General features: G+C 32.7%; 1 protein-coding gene across 1 annotated transcript in view; it reads right to left on the bottom strand.

Annotated features, from left to right (window-relative positions):
• LOC145239994 (IgGFc-binding protein-like) overlaps positions 1–15,389 on the bottom strand; it is a 266,786-nt gene extending 251,397 nt beyond the window's left edge. Inside the window, exons 1-2 of the mRNA XM_080103577.1 lie at positions 15,347–15,389; positions 3,474–3,512 (exon numbers count right to left, since the gene is read on the bottom strand). Of these exons, the coding sequence (XP_079959703.1) occupies positions 3,474–3,512; positions 15,347–15,383 (76 nt within the window). The 5' untranslated portion in view covers positions 15,384–15,389. The remainder of the gene's footprint in view (positions 1–3,473; positions 3,513–15,346) is intronic.
• Positions 15,390–15,684: the final 295 nt, after the last annotated feature.

Raw genomic sequence — 15,684 nt, 5'->3', positions numbered from 1 at the left:
AATTTTTTTTTTTTGTTATTTACGAACGTGAGACGCACGGCCCTTAATGGAAAATTATATCAAAAATCCGGGGAAAATAGTTTTCAATAAAAACAGCAAATGAATTCGATAGGAAAAAAATGGATGCTATTTTTTTTTTCTTTATGTGTGTTTCTTGGCTAAAAAGTCTTTTTGTTTGATTTCTTTTGCATGGTATTAACCCCTGAACTCTGGGACTATTTTCCGTTTCACAGACGTAGCCTTTGTTTATGCTATGCGTGAGCATAAACAAAAACTGTTAAATATGCATTCGCGTACCAAACTGCCTTGTCAAAAAAACCTTCAAGCCAATAAACACGAAAATAAATGCCCCTTCCTCAGGTGGCCAGAAAGTGGGTGCTCATTTTAAGTTAAATTTACATGGAAAAGTGATCACCCACTTTTCGAAAAAAAATTTCTTCAGATCATGAAAACTATTTTGGTACTCCTTGGGCGTTGAGTTCCATGGCGACCCGCAGAATTATTTAATGCTCGTTCCCTTAGTACCCCCTAGTCAAGGCTAACGCATGCGCACGTAACATCTTTTATTTATTTACTTACGTGGTGGAGTTTCTATACTGATAGGTTTTTTGAAATTTTTTCACTGGATTATTATTGATTGAACACTAACCAGATTATGAAAAAAAATTGAAAAAAAAAATCATTTCAACATTTGAAAGGGGTACTCACTTTTTAGTTACCACGTTCTGGTAAATCGGTCACTTTTTATTTATTTATTTTTTTTTTCTAAATACGGAAGTGTCTTCGGGAGATATAAAATGGTCGCATGTTGACGAAGCAATGTATCGGGAGGCGTACGGGATTAAAAATTATTGATAAATTTTTAGATTAGGTCCACCTCCTCAATTTTCTTTTAAATGACGACTTGAAATGGTTTTCGACTATGCTGAATACGAAAATCGCATCGAAATTTTGCAGAAATAAGTAGTTATCAAGATATAAAAAGTTGTATTATGCATTGTAATCTTTGGCGGACATCTTTTTTACGTGTGTGTATTTGTTTATGGCGCCTGTGCACGTAAAAAGATGGCCGCCGAAGAATACAATGCATAATACAACTATTTATTTCCGCAAAATTTCAATGCAATTTGCGTGTTCAGCATACTCGGAAACCTATACATATCGTCATTTAAAGGAAAATTGTGGAGGTGGACCTAATCTAAAAAAATACCAAATTATTAAACATTTCTCCAGCATGTTAGTGAAATTTATAATACTTTAAAAAAATTAAAAAGAAACAAAACAAAAGTTTTGAAAAAAAAACTCACCTTCACAAAAACAATTTAAAAAAAAAAAACACAAACTGACTAAATAAGTAAAAAAAATAATTAAAAATCTCAAAACTTTATTTTCATGAAAACAATAAAAAAAAGTCCTGTTCTCTCTATTTTTTTTTTCTTTGAGAAACAAATATATTTCTGACTTACAAATGCCGTAGAGACCCATTATTTTTACTTTCTATGGTTTTCATATACCGCGTTTTTATTGCTTACAAAATGGGTGACTGATTTATCAGAACTTGTAACTAAAAAGTGAGCACCACTTTCAAATGTCGAAATAATGATTTCTTTTTTACATTTTTTTTTTAATAATCTGTTTAATTAGTGCCCAATCAATAATAATCCAGTGAAAAAAAATTCCAAAAACCTATAAGTATAGAAATTAAGCATGGGAGTAATGGTTGTACAACAATGTCGCCTTTCGCACTTTTACAAACATTTTTTAAAAAAAGTAACTAAACCATTTATTGATAATTTGTCACGTGTACAAACATTTATTTATTTACGTAGGCTTAACTCCTTTCATGAATAAGAAACGTTTTACTCTTTAAGAATAATAAAAGGAAAAAGTTACTGAACATTTATAAAAGGACTTCTTTTCATGAAGGCCAAAGGAATAGTTGGCCGAAAAGTCGTGAAACAACAACTAATAAAGATGAGAATAATAGTCCGCAATAAATAAAAATGGTGCTAATGCAGAGAGCGATCCGCGCTATTTTTTTACGATATGTTTTTTTATTTATTTACTCAATTGTAAGGTTAAAGTACAGAATAGGTACAAAACATCCTTCCCTCCCAATGTTAAGAATGACTTTTTAAATAATAACATTATTTCAGCACGGATCACTCTCTGCATGAGTAATCTTATATCGAAAAACAAAAAAAAAACTCAAAAGCAAGCAACAAACTTTTTTTTGGGCCTTATATAATAAAGAAAAGATGTGTAAATTAAAAAATTTGGAAGATAAACAAATGAAATATGTTTTTGTTTTGTTTTGTTTTTTACTTATCGAGTTAACAGAAAATGAAATCTTTCGTCAATTCGTGGCTGTGAAATGAATCGAACCGGAAGTTCAGTTTTATCAACAGAACAGATTCGCAGTAACGGTTAAAAAATATATTTATTTTATTTAATATTTTAATTTTAATTAGGTAAATTTATTTTAATAACATAAAAACATACCTCGATTCTAAAGATGGGTTGTCTGAAAATTTCAAATAAATTGGTAACGTAGAAATATTGTTTTATTCTTTTAGAACGAACCAACTTTACATTTTTATATATATAGATATATATAGTAAGTTATAAAATGCATATATATATATATATATATATATATATATATATATATATATATATATATAGTAAGTTATAAAATGCATATGGCGATTAAGCTACACTGAATATTCGGCGTTTCATCCATTCTAGGACTCCTCAGGCTTATGCGCGAAATCTGTGGTTGTTTATCGTTTTTATATGGTCCTCTTCTATATGTATATATATATATATATATATATAATTATATTTTTATATGCTCCTCTTATATATATATATATATGTATATATATATATATATATATATATATATATATATATATATATATAGATATACTACATCTAAGATAATAGTAAGAAGATATATCTTGGAGCAACGGGTGCATCTTTAAGGAAAGATTCAGAAACCATGTTGCATCCTTCAAAAATGAACCAGACAATGAAACTAATAGCGAAGGTGATACTGATAAAAGTGGCGATTGAACTAAAACTTATATTAGAAATAAAAGCAGGAACCCAACTGCATTAAGGGATTGGGTTAAGGGATAATATAAAAACAAAAAAGAGTTTGAATTCAAATGGTCAATCGTAGATAAAGGTAGAAAGTATAAACCTGGTAAATCAAAAAGATGCAGTTTATGTTTACACGAAGCATACTAAATAGTGAATTCTAAACAAAAGACTGGATGCTCTACAACGATGTCTTCATAGGAATAGATTTTTGCTATCACGTCTAAAACCTAGCTGAAATAATTTTTTTTTTTTAATCCACAAAATATATTAAAGGTTACATGTAAATATGAAGCGAGAATTTACAGAGAAGGGGATGGATAAAGAGAGAGAGAAAGAGAGAGAGTGAGAGAGAGTACTATACTTACGTAATAGACATGATGCAAACGGAATAACCAACGCGAGAACTGAAAGAAGAAAAGTAATTTTAGAGTTCAATTATATAAAATATTCAATTCATTGAATAATACAATTCATCTTCAGTGTTTAACATGTCACGTAATTCTTATTGAATAAAACGCTTTTTGAATGAGTTTTATATTCTTTACATACGTACAAACGGCGTTCCAAAATTAATGCTTCCTATTTTTTTTATTTCCTCCCAAATGGATCATATAGGTTGCGGTCCTGGATATGACCTTAAACTATATCCGATGGTGAGGTCCCAGCTTGCGGTCTTTGGGGAGTGTGGAGCCACCCTTTAATTACCATTGCTCCCAGGTCCAATCTGACCCGGTGTGGTAGTACCTGTTAGGGTTCCAACTATGGGTTAAATAGAAACTGATATGAAAACAACACATATAGTCTATTAAAAAATTTTCTTCAAAATCTTTGGATTCGGCATTAAATAACCCGAAAAGGGTTGATATGCCGTAAAACAAAAACAACCAACCAACCAACACAGAGGTTGCAGATTGCATTGTTATGATAATTGAACTTATGCATCCTGACCTGAAAGTTTCATTTCTCTGTTGCAGAGATTAACAGTGCGAGATACTAAGAAAGACACTCCTGTCATGGACGTGCGTCAGAAGTAAAAATGTGTTATTGAATTCCTAGCCAAAGAGCATTGAGAGGTGATGATTATCTAGAAAAAAAGTTTGGTACAACTGCCGTCTTCGTAGCTCTTCAACTTTTTAAATAAAAAAAGGTAGAGTATTTCCTTTTGGAACGACTCTCGTATATATATATATATATATATATATATATATATATATATATATATATATATATATATATATATAAGGTGTTAAAATTAATCATCTAAATTAATATCAATTTATTTATTGCGGACTATTATTCTCATTTTTTATTAGTTGTCAACAATGAATTCCAATTAAAATAATATATATACCATTTGTAAAACAACAACTAATAAAGATGAGAGTCCGCAATAAATAAATTAATATAAGTAATACTCATCTCAATAATGGATTCCAATGAAAATAATAAATCTATATATTAATACGGTAGCGTGTGTGTTCTTTTGTGTGTCATGCTTACATCTTTGTCTTCCGTGTTGCTGTCGTTTTTGACCTTTCATTTCTTGTAATAAATAATTTTACCAAGAATTTTTGGCTTTACATATACATATGTACATATATCTTTTTTCTTTATAAGTTTTGGTTTAAAGTCAAGCTGATGTATGAGGGTTATTTTAATATACTTTTTATTTTTGAAATCACAACTTTATAATGTATAAAAAATCGATAGAAACTTTACTATAATAATATATACAAAATCTACATCAATTAAAATATATGTAAAGCGTATTTTACAACCGGGCTATGCTGGACGTGCCAGCTAGCTTAGATAAATAAATTTGCAGTTTTAACAAAAGAGCTACAATATATAAAGTGTAGTATCTGTTCTTCAGATACGGCACTTCTATTTCTCGTTCTCTTTCAGTGGAGGAGAAATCCTTCACGACTGAGACAATTTTTATTTTTGTACCTTTTCTCCACGTTAAAAAACGACCCTGGTGTCTAACTCTGTCCCGTGGGGAGGCATAGTAAATAGGTACAATATATATATATATATATATATATATATATATATATATATATATATATATATATATAAAAATATATATATATCAGGACGTTTCTATTTACGCTGAACTTCCACAGAATGCCAACATCATTATATTACATATGAAAGAGTCCCCTGTGGAATTTTCACAGGTCCCGCTAGTCTAAATTAATGTTTAAAAATAGATAATTAATTTTTGTATACTATATATATATATATATATATATATATATATATATATATATATAAAATATATTTTAGTCATCGACATACAGTCCTGTTTCGTTGTATCACAACTCATCAGTGCCGCTAGACTAGCACCTATCCCAAGCCGAGGATCGAACCTAGAACCGTCGTGATGACAGTCGGCAGTTCTACCCCTTGACCACGGAAGCGGTGCCCACAACTAATCTGTCCGAATGTCTATTTAAATAAACATCCGTCCGCCACTCGTAAAGTGCTCAAACGTTTGTTTGTAAACAAACCGCGAGCTTCGCATTTTTCAGCCAAATTAAGTAGCGAGTGAGATTATTTACGATAGTGCTCTACCCAAGAAGGGGGGCTATATATATATATATATATATATATATATATATATATATATAAGTAAACTTGTATGTCTGTCTGTCTGAGAAACGGTATCTGCAAAACCCCTCTCTCAATTTTTAATCTACCGACTTGAAACTATATATATATATATATAACAGATTTGAAATTGTGGAATAAATTTAATTTTTGTTTTTCTTCGGTAAAGAAATATCTGCGAAGGGGTCGAAATTGAAAAACAAGTGGAACTTGGTCGACTAAAATGTTTATCTATGCACGCGTAAATATACATTTCTAGGTAAAACAACGTTATTTTTTTTTAGTATTTATGTTGGGTAAAGGAACTTGGAGATCGTGCACACACAAAACAGAGAACAAAGAAAATACCATGTCGGACTTTGACAGACATATTGACCTCTGATAATACAAAGAAAATACCGTGTCGAACTTGTACAGATATATGACCTCTGAGAGAACAACGAATAAAATTTGCAAATAAAAGCAAGAGGTGCGACAAAGAGAAAAGAGAGAAAGAGAGATGGAATGAGACACACGATCGTTAAGTCATTATTTCGTCAGCCCAACCCCACCTTCTATCACCCTTGCTCGATACGTCCGACGACCATTGACATGTATATTGCCAAGGTCGCTGGAAAAATGGTAGGATCCTTCTACCGCTCCAGAAGATATCTCACTGCTGATGCAATTCTCTATTTATATAAAAGCCAAGTACGTCCAAGGATGGAGTACTGTTGCCACATCTGGGCAGGAGCTGCTAAAAACACTATATCCTGCCTTTACAGCGTACAAAATAGGCTTCGTGACTTAGTTAGGGATGGTCTTTTCTCTTATCTGCAATCTCTCTCCCACAGGAGAGACGTGGGGAGCCTATCTTTGTTCTATCGTTACTTCCATGGCAGGTGCTCGTCTGAGAAAAACACTCGTCTAGCTGTAGCCACTGTCAATAATTTGCCCCACTCTTTATCTGTGCCAAAACCAAAACGTACATTCCATGAACAAAGCTTCTTTCTTAGAAGTGCACGCCTGTGTGTTCCGTCTGCCTGTTTCCCACCTTGGGTGTCTTCAAGTCCAACATAAACAAATTCCTGATGAACCGCCCCTTAAGTAAGACACTTTATCAAATCTCAACATTAACGTACTTTACACGCAATAACTCTTATCCCCGAGTGGCTTCCAGGCCTTGATAAACGGTGACCACCTTGTAAAAAAAAACAACATTGACAAGTAAAATAATAAGTAAAACACTTTTTAAGAAACAATTACTGCGTTTGATTGTCAAATGACTTGAACAAGCTAGCGTGTATGTATTTATTTAGCAGCTCTCATACACATCGTTACAGAGAGAACAATCAATACAACATACAACATAAAGCTTAGCTCATAACGTAACAACTAATACTTGGGAATTTCATGTTTTGGTTTCGCTCCTAGCTGGTGGCATCCAAGTCTTTACTTCTGAAATCACTACTAAATACTGGATACAATATATTAATCAATAAAGTATTGACTCCATAATATTAAGTAGGAAATCTGCACAAATTTAAATAAATATTTAAATATTATACGACCGGGCAACGTCGAGCGGCCTGCTAGTACATACATATAAAAAAGTAACCTTGTCTGTGTCTGTGTGTGTAGAACTGTCTCTATAAAAGTACTCTGTCAATTTTTGGTTTACAGACTTGAATTTTTTTATTCGATTTAGGTTTAAGCCACTTAATCTAACTATTTAGGGGTCAAAACTTAAAAATTGGAACTTAACAGGCGTAAGTCGACTTGAAGTGTATTTTTACGCATGAGCAAATATACATTTATACAGTAAACTACATTAATTTTTAAAGTTTTGATATCTAGTTTTCCTTAGCTCATATGGTAGTGAATACTGCTGGAGAGCTAGATGTTTTGGTTTCGAGTCTAGCTGAATGCACCTAATTCTTATATAGCTTATATGCTATATGCTAGCTTATTATAACTTTGTATGAATAGAGATATATGATAATTTGCACTTAGCGTTAAAGCAATATTCTCCCGTGAAAAGAATTGGGTACTTTCGGTTACGGATATCTTAAGCGTGTAAATAAATAGATACTTTCGGTTAAAATATGATATAATTTCATTCACTTCAAGTAACAGATTGATAGCTTATTTGATGGTACCTCGATGTGTACACTCACATTTCATAGCGACTGGATACAGTTCTATAGACTTCATTTTCTTTAATGACATGTGCATTCCAATCTAATATATTTCTATATAATTTCACTCTTTTAATATCTTCCATCGATGTATTGTAATATATATATATATATATATATATATATATATATATATATATATATATATATATATACTAGCAAAAGCACCCGTCGCTGTCTTGGTTCAAAAACAGCCTACAGAAAATGTGCTCTGATTTATGAATGTATGATAGGTTATGAAAAGAAAGGGTTGTAAAGAGATAGCTTCGAATTTGGGGGTATCAAAACCAAAGCAAAATATGATGAAAGTAAAAATAAAATAGATAAACCCCATAATTTATTATACCATACCTGTTCACACTGAAACACTTATCTCAATATTCTGTGGATCTATATTAAAAAACCTTGTTAAACTTTATGACATATTTCCATTTTATGGAGGTCAGGCGCGAACGAACACCCCATAATTTTATTATACCATATTTCTTCAAACTGAAGCATAATTATCAAAGTATACTTACGCAGATAGATCTGAAAAGTCTTTATTAAAGTTTGTGCCTAGTTTCATTCATGGAGGCCAGGCGCGAACGCAGACCCCACAATTTTATTATACAATCCCTATTTAAGTTAAAACATACTTATCAAAGTATTCTTATGTACATCTATATCAAAAACACTTGTAAACGTTTTTTTTTAATATTTAATTTTTTTCTTCAGGATATTAAAAGGAAAAATGCAAAAAAAAAAAAAAAAAAAAACGATGGATGGCCTGAAGATGTTTGCAAATACCAAGAAAAAATTGGAGACACTAATAAACACAACCAGAATCTTCAGTGAGGATATCCGAATGGAATTCGGCATGGAAAAGTGTGCGCTGCTGATCATGACACGGAGAAGTCTGGAAGCAACGGAAGATATGATACTACCCAAACCAACGGCGATGAAGGCACTAGTTGAATGTGATAGTTACAAATATTTGGGTGTTCTGGAAGCAGACACCGTCAAAACAATAGAAATGAAAGAAAATTAGAAAGAAATATATCAGAAGAACTAGAAAACTAGAAACGAAACTATATAGTAGAAATCTAATTAATTAATGGGCAGTGTCACTTGTAAGATACTCCGGACCAATGGCGATTAGACCCAACCACATAAAAGCAAAGATCGGCAAGACAAAGACAAATGTAGATAAAGAGACGAAACAATAAACCACATAATAAGCGCATGCATCAAACTAGCCACAAACGAATATAAAAATAGACACAATCACGTGAAGAAGGCAGTACACTGGCAATTGTGTCTACAATTGAATCCTATGACTTTCAGATAAATAGGACAAGCAAAAATCGGCAGTAGTACTTGAAAATGGGGCATGGATATACACACACATAAACCCATCCAAGCAAGAAGACCGGATATCATACTAGTTAATAAAAAAGAAAAGACTTGTCGGATTGCTGTCCGAGCAGACCACAGAGTGAAGATCAAGGAGACGGAGAAGTGGAGCAGATACAGTGAACTGGCCAGAGAGCTCAGAGGAATATGGAAAATGAAAAAAAAAAAGTCAGGATAACACCAGTAAGAGTAGGAGCGTTAGGAACAATACCGAAAAAACTTTGAAAAGAGAATGGGAGAAATTGGAATCAGAGGGATCGCTGATATGATACAATGGATAACAATAATGAAAACTGCTGAAATATTTAGGAAAATTCTTGAATGTGGAGAGTGCACATTAACACGCAGAAAATGTTACAGATGTAAAACTCAAAGGAGTATCAGGTGGATCATGAAAACTGAAACCTTTTTCTTCATGTGTCACCAAAAACTGACACCACACCAAAGGGAGAAGGATCAAGGAGGATAGAAAAACGGAACAAAGAAAATACTAGCCAAACCTCCACTGGACCAGTGTAAAGAGGACTGGGACCTTTGGGAGGCTTTTATCTACCCAAATTCCAGTGTAGATCAGTGGTCGCCGTCAACGAGAAATCAATGGTAAGCGGCAGCTATGATAATGCAAATACATCTACAATGGTTGCCGAAAGAGGAGGAGAGTAAAAATATCATTATTAATCATCATAATATTAATAGTAATAATATTGATAATAATATTAATAATATTAAAAATAATAGTAATGATATTAATAAAAAAACTTTTTTTTTAATGGGAGAAATTGGAATCAGAGAAATGACTGGAAAGATACAACGAATAACAATAATGAAAACAACTGAAATATTAAGGAAAGCCCTTGAATGCGGAAACTAATGCACATGAGCTACATGCGCGGATCAGACGAACTGCTGCAGAAACAGAAGATGAAGAAGTGTTTCGTGGAAGCAAGAACATTGAATATACATATCTATAAGTTTTCTATACCCTCTCCCATCCCCTCTCCCATCCCCTCCCCACTGCCCAATCACCGCCACCCGACCAAAAGAATGATGCCAAATAGCCGAGAAGGGTTAAGCTGGACGGAAAGACTGAAGAGAAAACACTGACCTGACTTCCGCTGGACAAGTGCGAAGAGAATTGGGACCTTGGGGAGGCTTATTTCCACTCAAATTCCAGTGGAGACCAATGGCCGCTTCTAGCGAGAAATCGATAGGAAGCGACTGTTGCGATAATGCAAATTCATTAAATTCAGTAAATTTTATCAGAAGAGGTCGAGAGCACTGGAAAACTGGGGAGACTTGTTGTCACTCAGCTTCCAGAGTAGACCACAGGCTGTTTTCAAGGATATATCCTTTATGGCCTGTGTAAAAGCTCCTTGTGAACCAATAACAATGATATTAACAATAATAATAATAATAATAATAATAATAATAATAATAATAATAATAATAATAATAACAACAACAACAACAACAAAGACACTACGGTGCGGGGCAATCATTTCACTGAGAACTCTGCAAACGACTGCATTTCGAACATGCAGCAAAAAACACTAAATCATTTGGAAACAGATAAATTCATCCGAGCGAGGACGATGAACTTTATAATAATTAACCTGCAGAAAGGAAATTGCTTATTTGTAGATTTTGCCGTCCCAGCAGTCTACAGGGTGAATATCAAAGGGACAGAAAACTGAAGCAAATACGGGAACGTTGCCAAAGATCTGAGAAGAATGTGGAACAGGAAGAAAATCAACATGATAGAAATATATATACAGTGGGCGGAATTACTGAGAACAACAAAAATCTAAAGGAAAACACTTGAGTGCGGAAACCCACATAGACAACAAACGCATACTAACTACATGTAAAGTACAACAGCAGTAAAATAAAAATTAAAAACAAAAGCATAACTAAAGACCACATGAAACGAAGGGAACTAAAACTGCATAAAATCTTATTAAATACCCCCCGCAAAAATTGTCATCATTCTCATGAAGTGTCAAAGAGGATGGAAGAACCTAAGTGGGAGAGCACTAAACAGACCTTCACTAAATATGCGCTAAGAATACTGGGTACTTGAGGACGGTTATTGCTACGTAAATTGTAGTGAAGACCAATGGGATATGCCAGCGAGAAATAAATGGTAAGCTGCTGTTGCGATAATGCAAAACCCTTTGTAAAAGTTATCGAGAAAGATGAAGTGTATAAAAAGCTGATGGGATTCGTTGTAAGCCAAGCTCCAGGAACCATCCATATTTATTATCTGTGAGTAATCTCTGGTGATGACGTGTGTGAAAACTGATGGTAAGTACAAATAATAATAATAACAATAATAATAATAATAATAATAAAAATAATATTAATAATCATAATCATAGTCATAATAATAATAATAATCACCATAATCATAATAATAATAATAATAATAATAATAATAATAATAATAATAATAACCATAATAATAATAATAATAATAATAATAATAATAATAATAATAATAATAATAATAATAATAATAATAATAAAACAGCTGAAATATTAAGGAAAACCCTGGAATGCGGAGAATAATATACGAGCCACATGTGCGGGCCAGACGAGCGTTACATAGCGTTGGGAACAATACCGAACGAAAAGTGACACATTGTGGAAAGGACTGGGACCATAGGAAGGTTTATTGCCACCCAAATTCCAGTGAAGAGACAAAACACGAAACTTTACATGGAACCAAGAACATTAAAGCTACAAATCTATAAGTTCTCCATCCCCATCTTATTACCCAATCACCCTCCCCAAGAATGATGCAAAATAGTCGAGAATGCTGATGATGGCCCGTGTGACTACTCCTAGTCAGTAAATAAAAATAATGGAATCATGCAAACACCTCGTAAGTAGTTGTGAGAAGTTAGCTCAAAGCGAATACAAGAGACGGCATAACAATATTGTGAGAAACGTCCATTTGGATATATGCAAGAAAATAGGCTTAGAAATTATAAATTTTCCTAATGTCTGTCTATCTGTTGGTGTGTGTTTGTATGACGCGGTTTATCTCAGCCTGCAGGCAATCAACGCAGATGTTTTAGGGATAATTATATTCATATTTGGTGTACGGAAATGCAAAAAAAAAAAAAAAAATGCAAAAAATGCAAAAAAATAACGATTTACTAAACAACGTTTTATTTACTGGATATTTATTTAGTTATTACCCCCCCCTTAGTAAATTCGATTTACTCTGTGTGTGTGACGCGGTTTATCTCAGCCTACCGGCAACCAACCCAGGCAAGTAAGGTACTCAAATGAAGCTTATGACCCAGCAGATGTTTTACTGATATTTATATCCATGTTTGGCGTATGGAAATGCAAAAAAAAAAAAAATGCAAAAAAATAATGATTTACTAAACAACGTTTTATTTACTGGATATTTTTCCGGTACAAGGATTCCAGCTGGGCAAACTTGGGTTCTTGCGCAGTGAAAAATGGTACAACCATGTTCCAGAAGGGGTGATGTAGAGTGATAATGTGAAATTATTGTGTGATATGACTATCCAATGTGATGATGTGATTCAAGCAAGGAGACCAGACTTAAACCTTATTGGGGGAAAAAAAAGAACACGAGAAAAAAAAGAACACGAGGCAATAAACATTTATATATATATATATATATATATATATATATATATATATATATATATATATATATATATATATATATATATATATATATTAGTGTCAGCTGATGTGAATGAGGAGGAAACGAAAAGAAGCTCGAAAAGTGCAAAGACTTGAAAAGGGGAGATAAAAAGATTGTGGAAATTGAAGAAGATAGAAGTTGTACCCATTGTGATGCGAGCCCTGGGAAGTGTAACTAAAACATTTGACAATTGGATTGAGAAAACTGGGATCCATTGCAATGTTGGATTACGTAAAAAACAAAAACTTGTTGGCAACCGCCAGAATTTTGCGAAAACTGTTGAACAATTGAGAAAACAAGATGCTGATAGCATATGTCTATTTGTTCTGATTCGCCTTTCAGTATAAGATCGGCAATAGCAACTGACAGACTCAAAATGTGAATAATCATCATCATCATAATAATAATAATAATAATAATAACTAGCGAGATCTGTGGAAATTCCACAGGGGACTGATTCATATGTAATATATTGATGTTGGCATTCTGTAGATATCCAGTGTAAATGGAGGCGCTCTGATATTATTGTAGTCTGTTTTTATATGAGTGGCAGGATATCCTTGTAAGAGAAAGCGTCTTAATTGGATTATTTGGACTACTGTTCTCATCTTAGGTATCATTTTCACAACATTTCGGCTGATGTAACCTCCGACCTTCAAGTGTAGGTTGTCGAGCTCGGGAATCTACACAGAATTGCAATTTAATCTATGTATTAAATATAAATTTATTTAATGTATGGGGGTAGCATGCTCTTGTTCCATCAGCCATGACTGAGTAGAAGTCCTAAGTAATTTGCAATTCCAGGTATCACTCGCACTGAGGATTTAACCCTCAACCTGCAGAAGAATTTATCTAATCTAGTACGAACGCCCTGCAAAGCCCGGTCGTAAAGTACGTTTAAATATGACATTTAAATTCTTGCAAATTTCGTATATATTATTATAGAGTTCATGTTTTATCTATTTTTATATCGTATAAAGTTGCGATTTCTATAATAAAAAAATATATTCATATGACTTTGCTTGAATTGGAATCGAAATAAAAACTTATATATATATATATATATATATATATATATATATCTTGAGTTCCTTCAGCGATAATCGAAACCGAAACCAAAACTTATGAAGAATTCTTAGTAAAATTATTTATGACAAGAAATGGAAGTCCATAACAATTAAACGACCCGGATGTAAGCGTCACACAGAAAATAACTCACACGCTATCGTATTTATATATAGATAATAATAATAATAATAATAATAATAATAATAATAATAATAATAATAATAATAATAAAAGAAGAAGAAGAAGAACAACAACAACAACAACAACAAACATTTAAAATAAGTGGTTGGACGCCCGGAGTGGCCCCGTTGAACAACATGCTTAAACATAATATTTCAATTCATACAGATTGCGTATATATTATTATAGAATCAAGCTTCTATTGATTATTATATATTACGAGGAATAATTTGCCCGGTGGACTAATTCGTAAAATAATATAATAATGATAATGTCGTTTATCAAATTTCGTCTGTGTTTGTTTAAAATATTACGTCAGCCGATATTTTGTGTTGGCGATGAATGCCCTTGAAAAGTCACTTCTGATTAATGTTTAGTTTGAAAATATGAAACGGAAGAAAAAATTTGCGGCAATTTTAAATGGTCCTCTTCTTTTATCGTAAATTGACCTCATTAATAAGAAAAATAAATAATATGGTGAGGTACACCGTGACTTGAATACGGGATCATTCTATCTGTAGTCGAATGATCTACCATTAAGCTACATATCCAGATGGTAATAAATGTGTGTTGCTTCAAGAAGAAATGATTTGCTGAGATTTTATTATCTACCTTGGCCGATGTCGCATAAAATATTCCCTTGTAAAAATTATTTGTTAATCTATTAGAGAAAAGCTATTTTTAAGATCGTTTTTTTTTCTGATTTTCGATACTCATAGAATGAATTTCTGTACAAAAACATATCTAAGAACACTGCCAGACATATAAATTATCTTTGTGTGAAATTTGCAAAAGATGTGCTCAGCCGTTTCGGAGCCTATGAGGAATGAACTCCCCCCCACACACACACGCACAAAATTTGACTTTTATATAATAGTAGAGTTAGGAATAGAGATATTCAGCTCCTGGTGTTTGCGAAATTCAACGAAGAAAACTCCGCAGATATAATTGATATTAAATTAAATTGATCAAATCTCGAACCAAAAAATCGAATGAATAAATATATCAGATAGATTTTAATTTTTATACATGAATAATTCGAGAACTTTTCAATCCAATACTTTGAACATTTGCGATAAATTACAGAGAATAAAATAAAGAAATGAATCATTCTTACCACCAAGGGTCCACATGACAATAGACTTTGGCTTCATGGTTGATAGATCATAACCCGCCAGAAATTCCCTATTTATACAAGTTATTCCACAAGTGTTCGCCACGTTTATTGATAATTATTAGAAATCAAATTAGAGGTGGTGCCCAATTTCACATATCTTTATTTTCATAATCGATTATCGATCTACACAAAGGTAAGATTGGATTTGGAATTATCCTAAGTGGTCAGCAGGTGTTTTCGATTTACAGTCTCGGTTCATTCACAGTTATCTTTGTACTAGCTGACGTACCCGTACCGGGATTGTTTCCTAATGAGGAAACAAGTAAGCATCATTAGTA

The sequence above is a fragment of the Euprymna scolopes genome, chromosome 19, assembly GCF_053919585.1.
Source record: "Euprymna scolopes isolate OS-2025 chromosome 19, ASM5391958v1, whole genome shotgun sequence".
Lineage (NCBI taxonomy): Eukaryota > Metazoa > Mollusca > Cephalopoda > Sepiida > Sepiolidae > Euprymna > Euprymna scolopes.
This window is presented reverse-complemented; position numbering and strand designations above follow the sequence as displayed.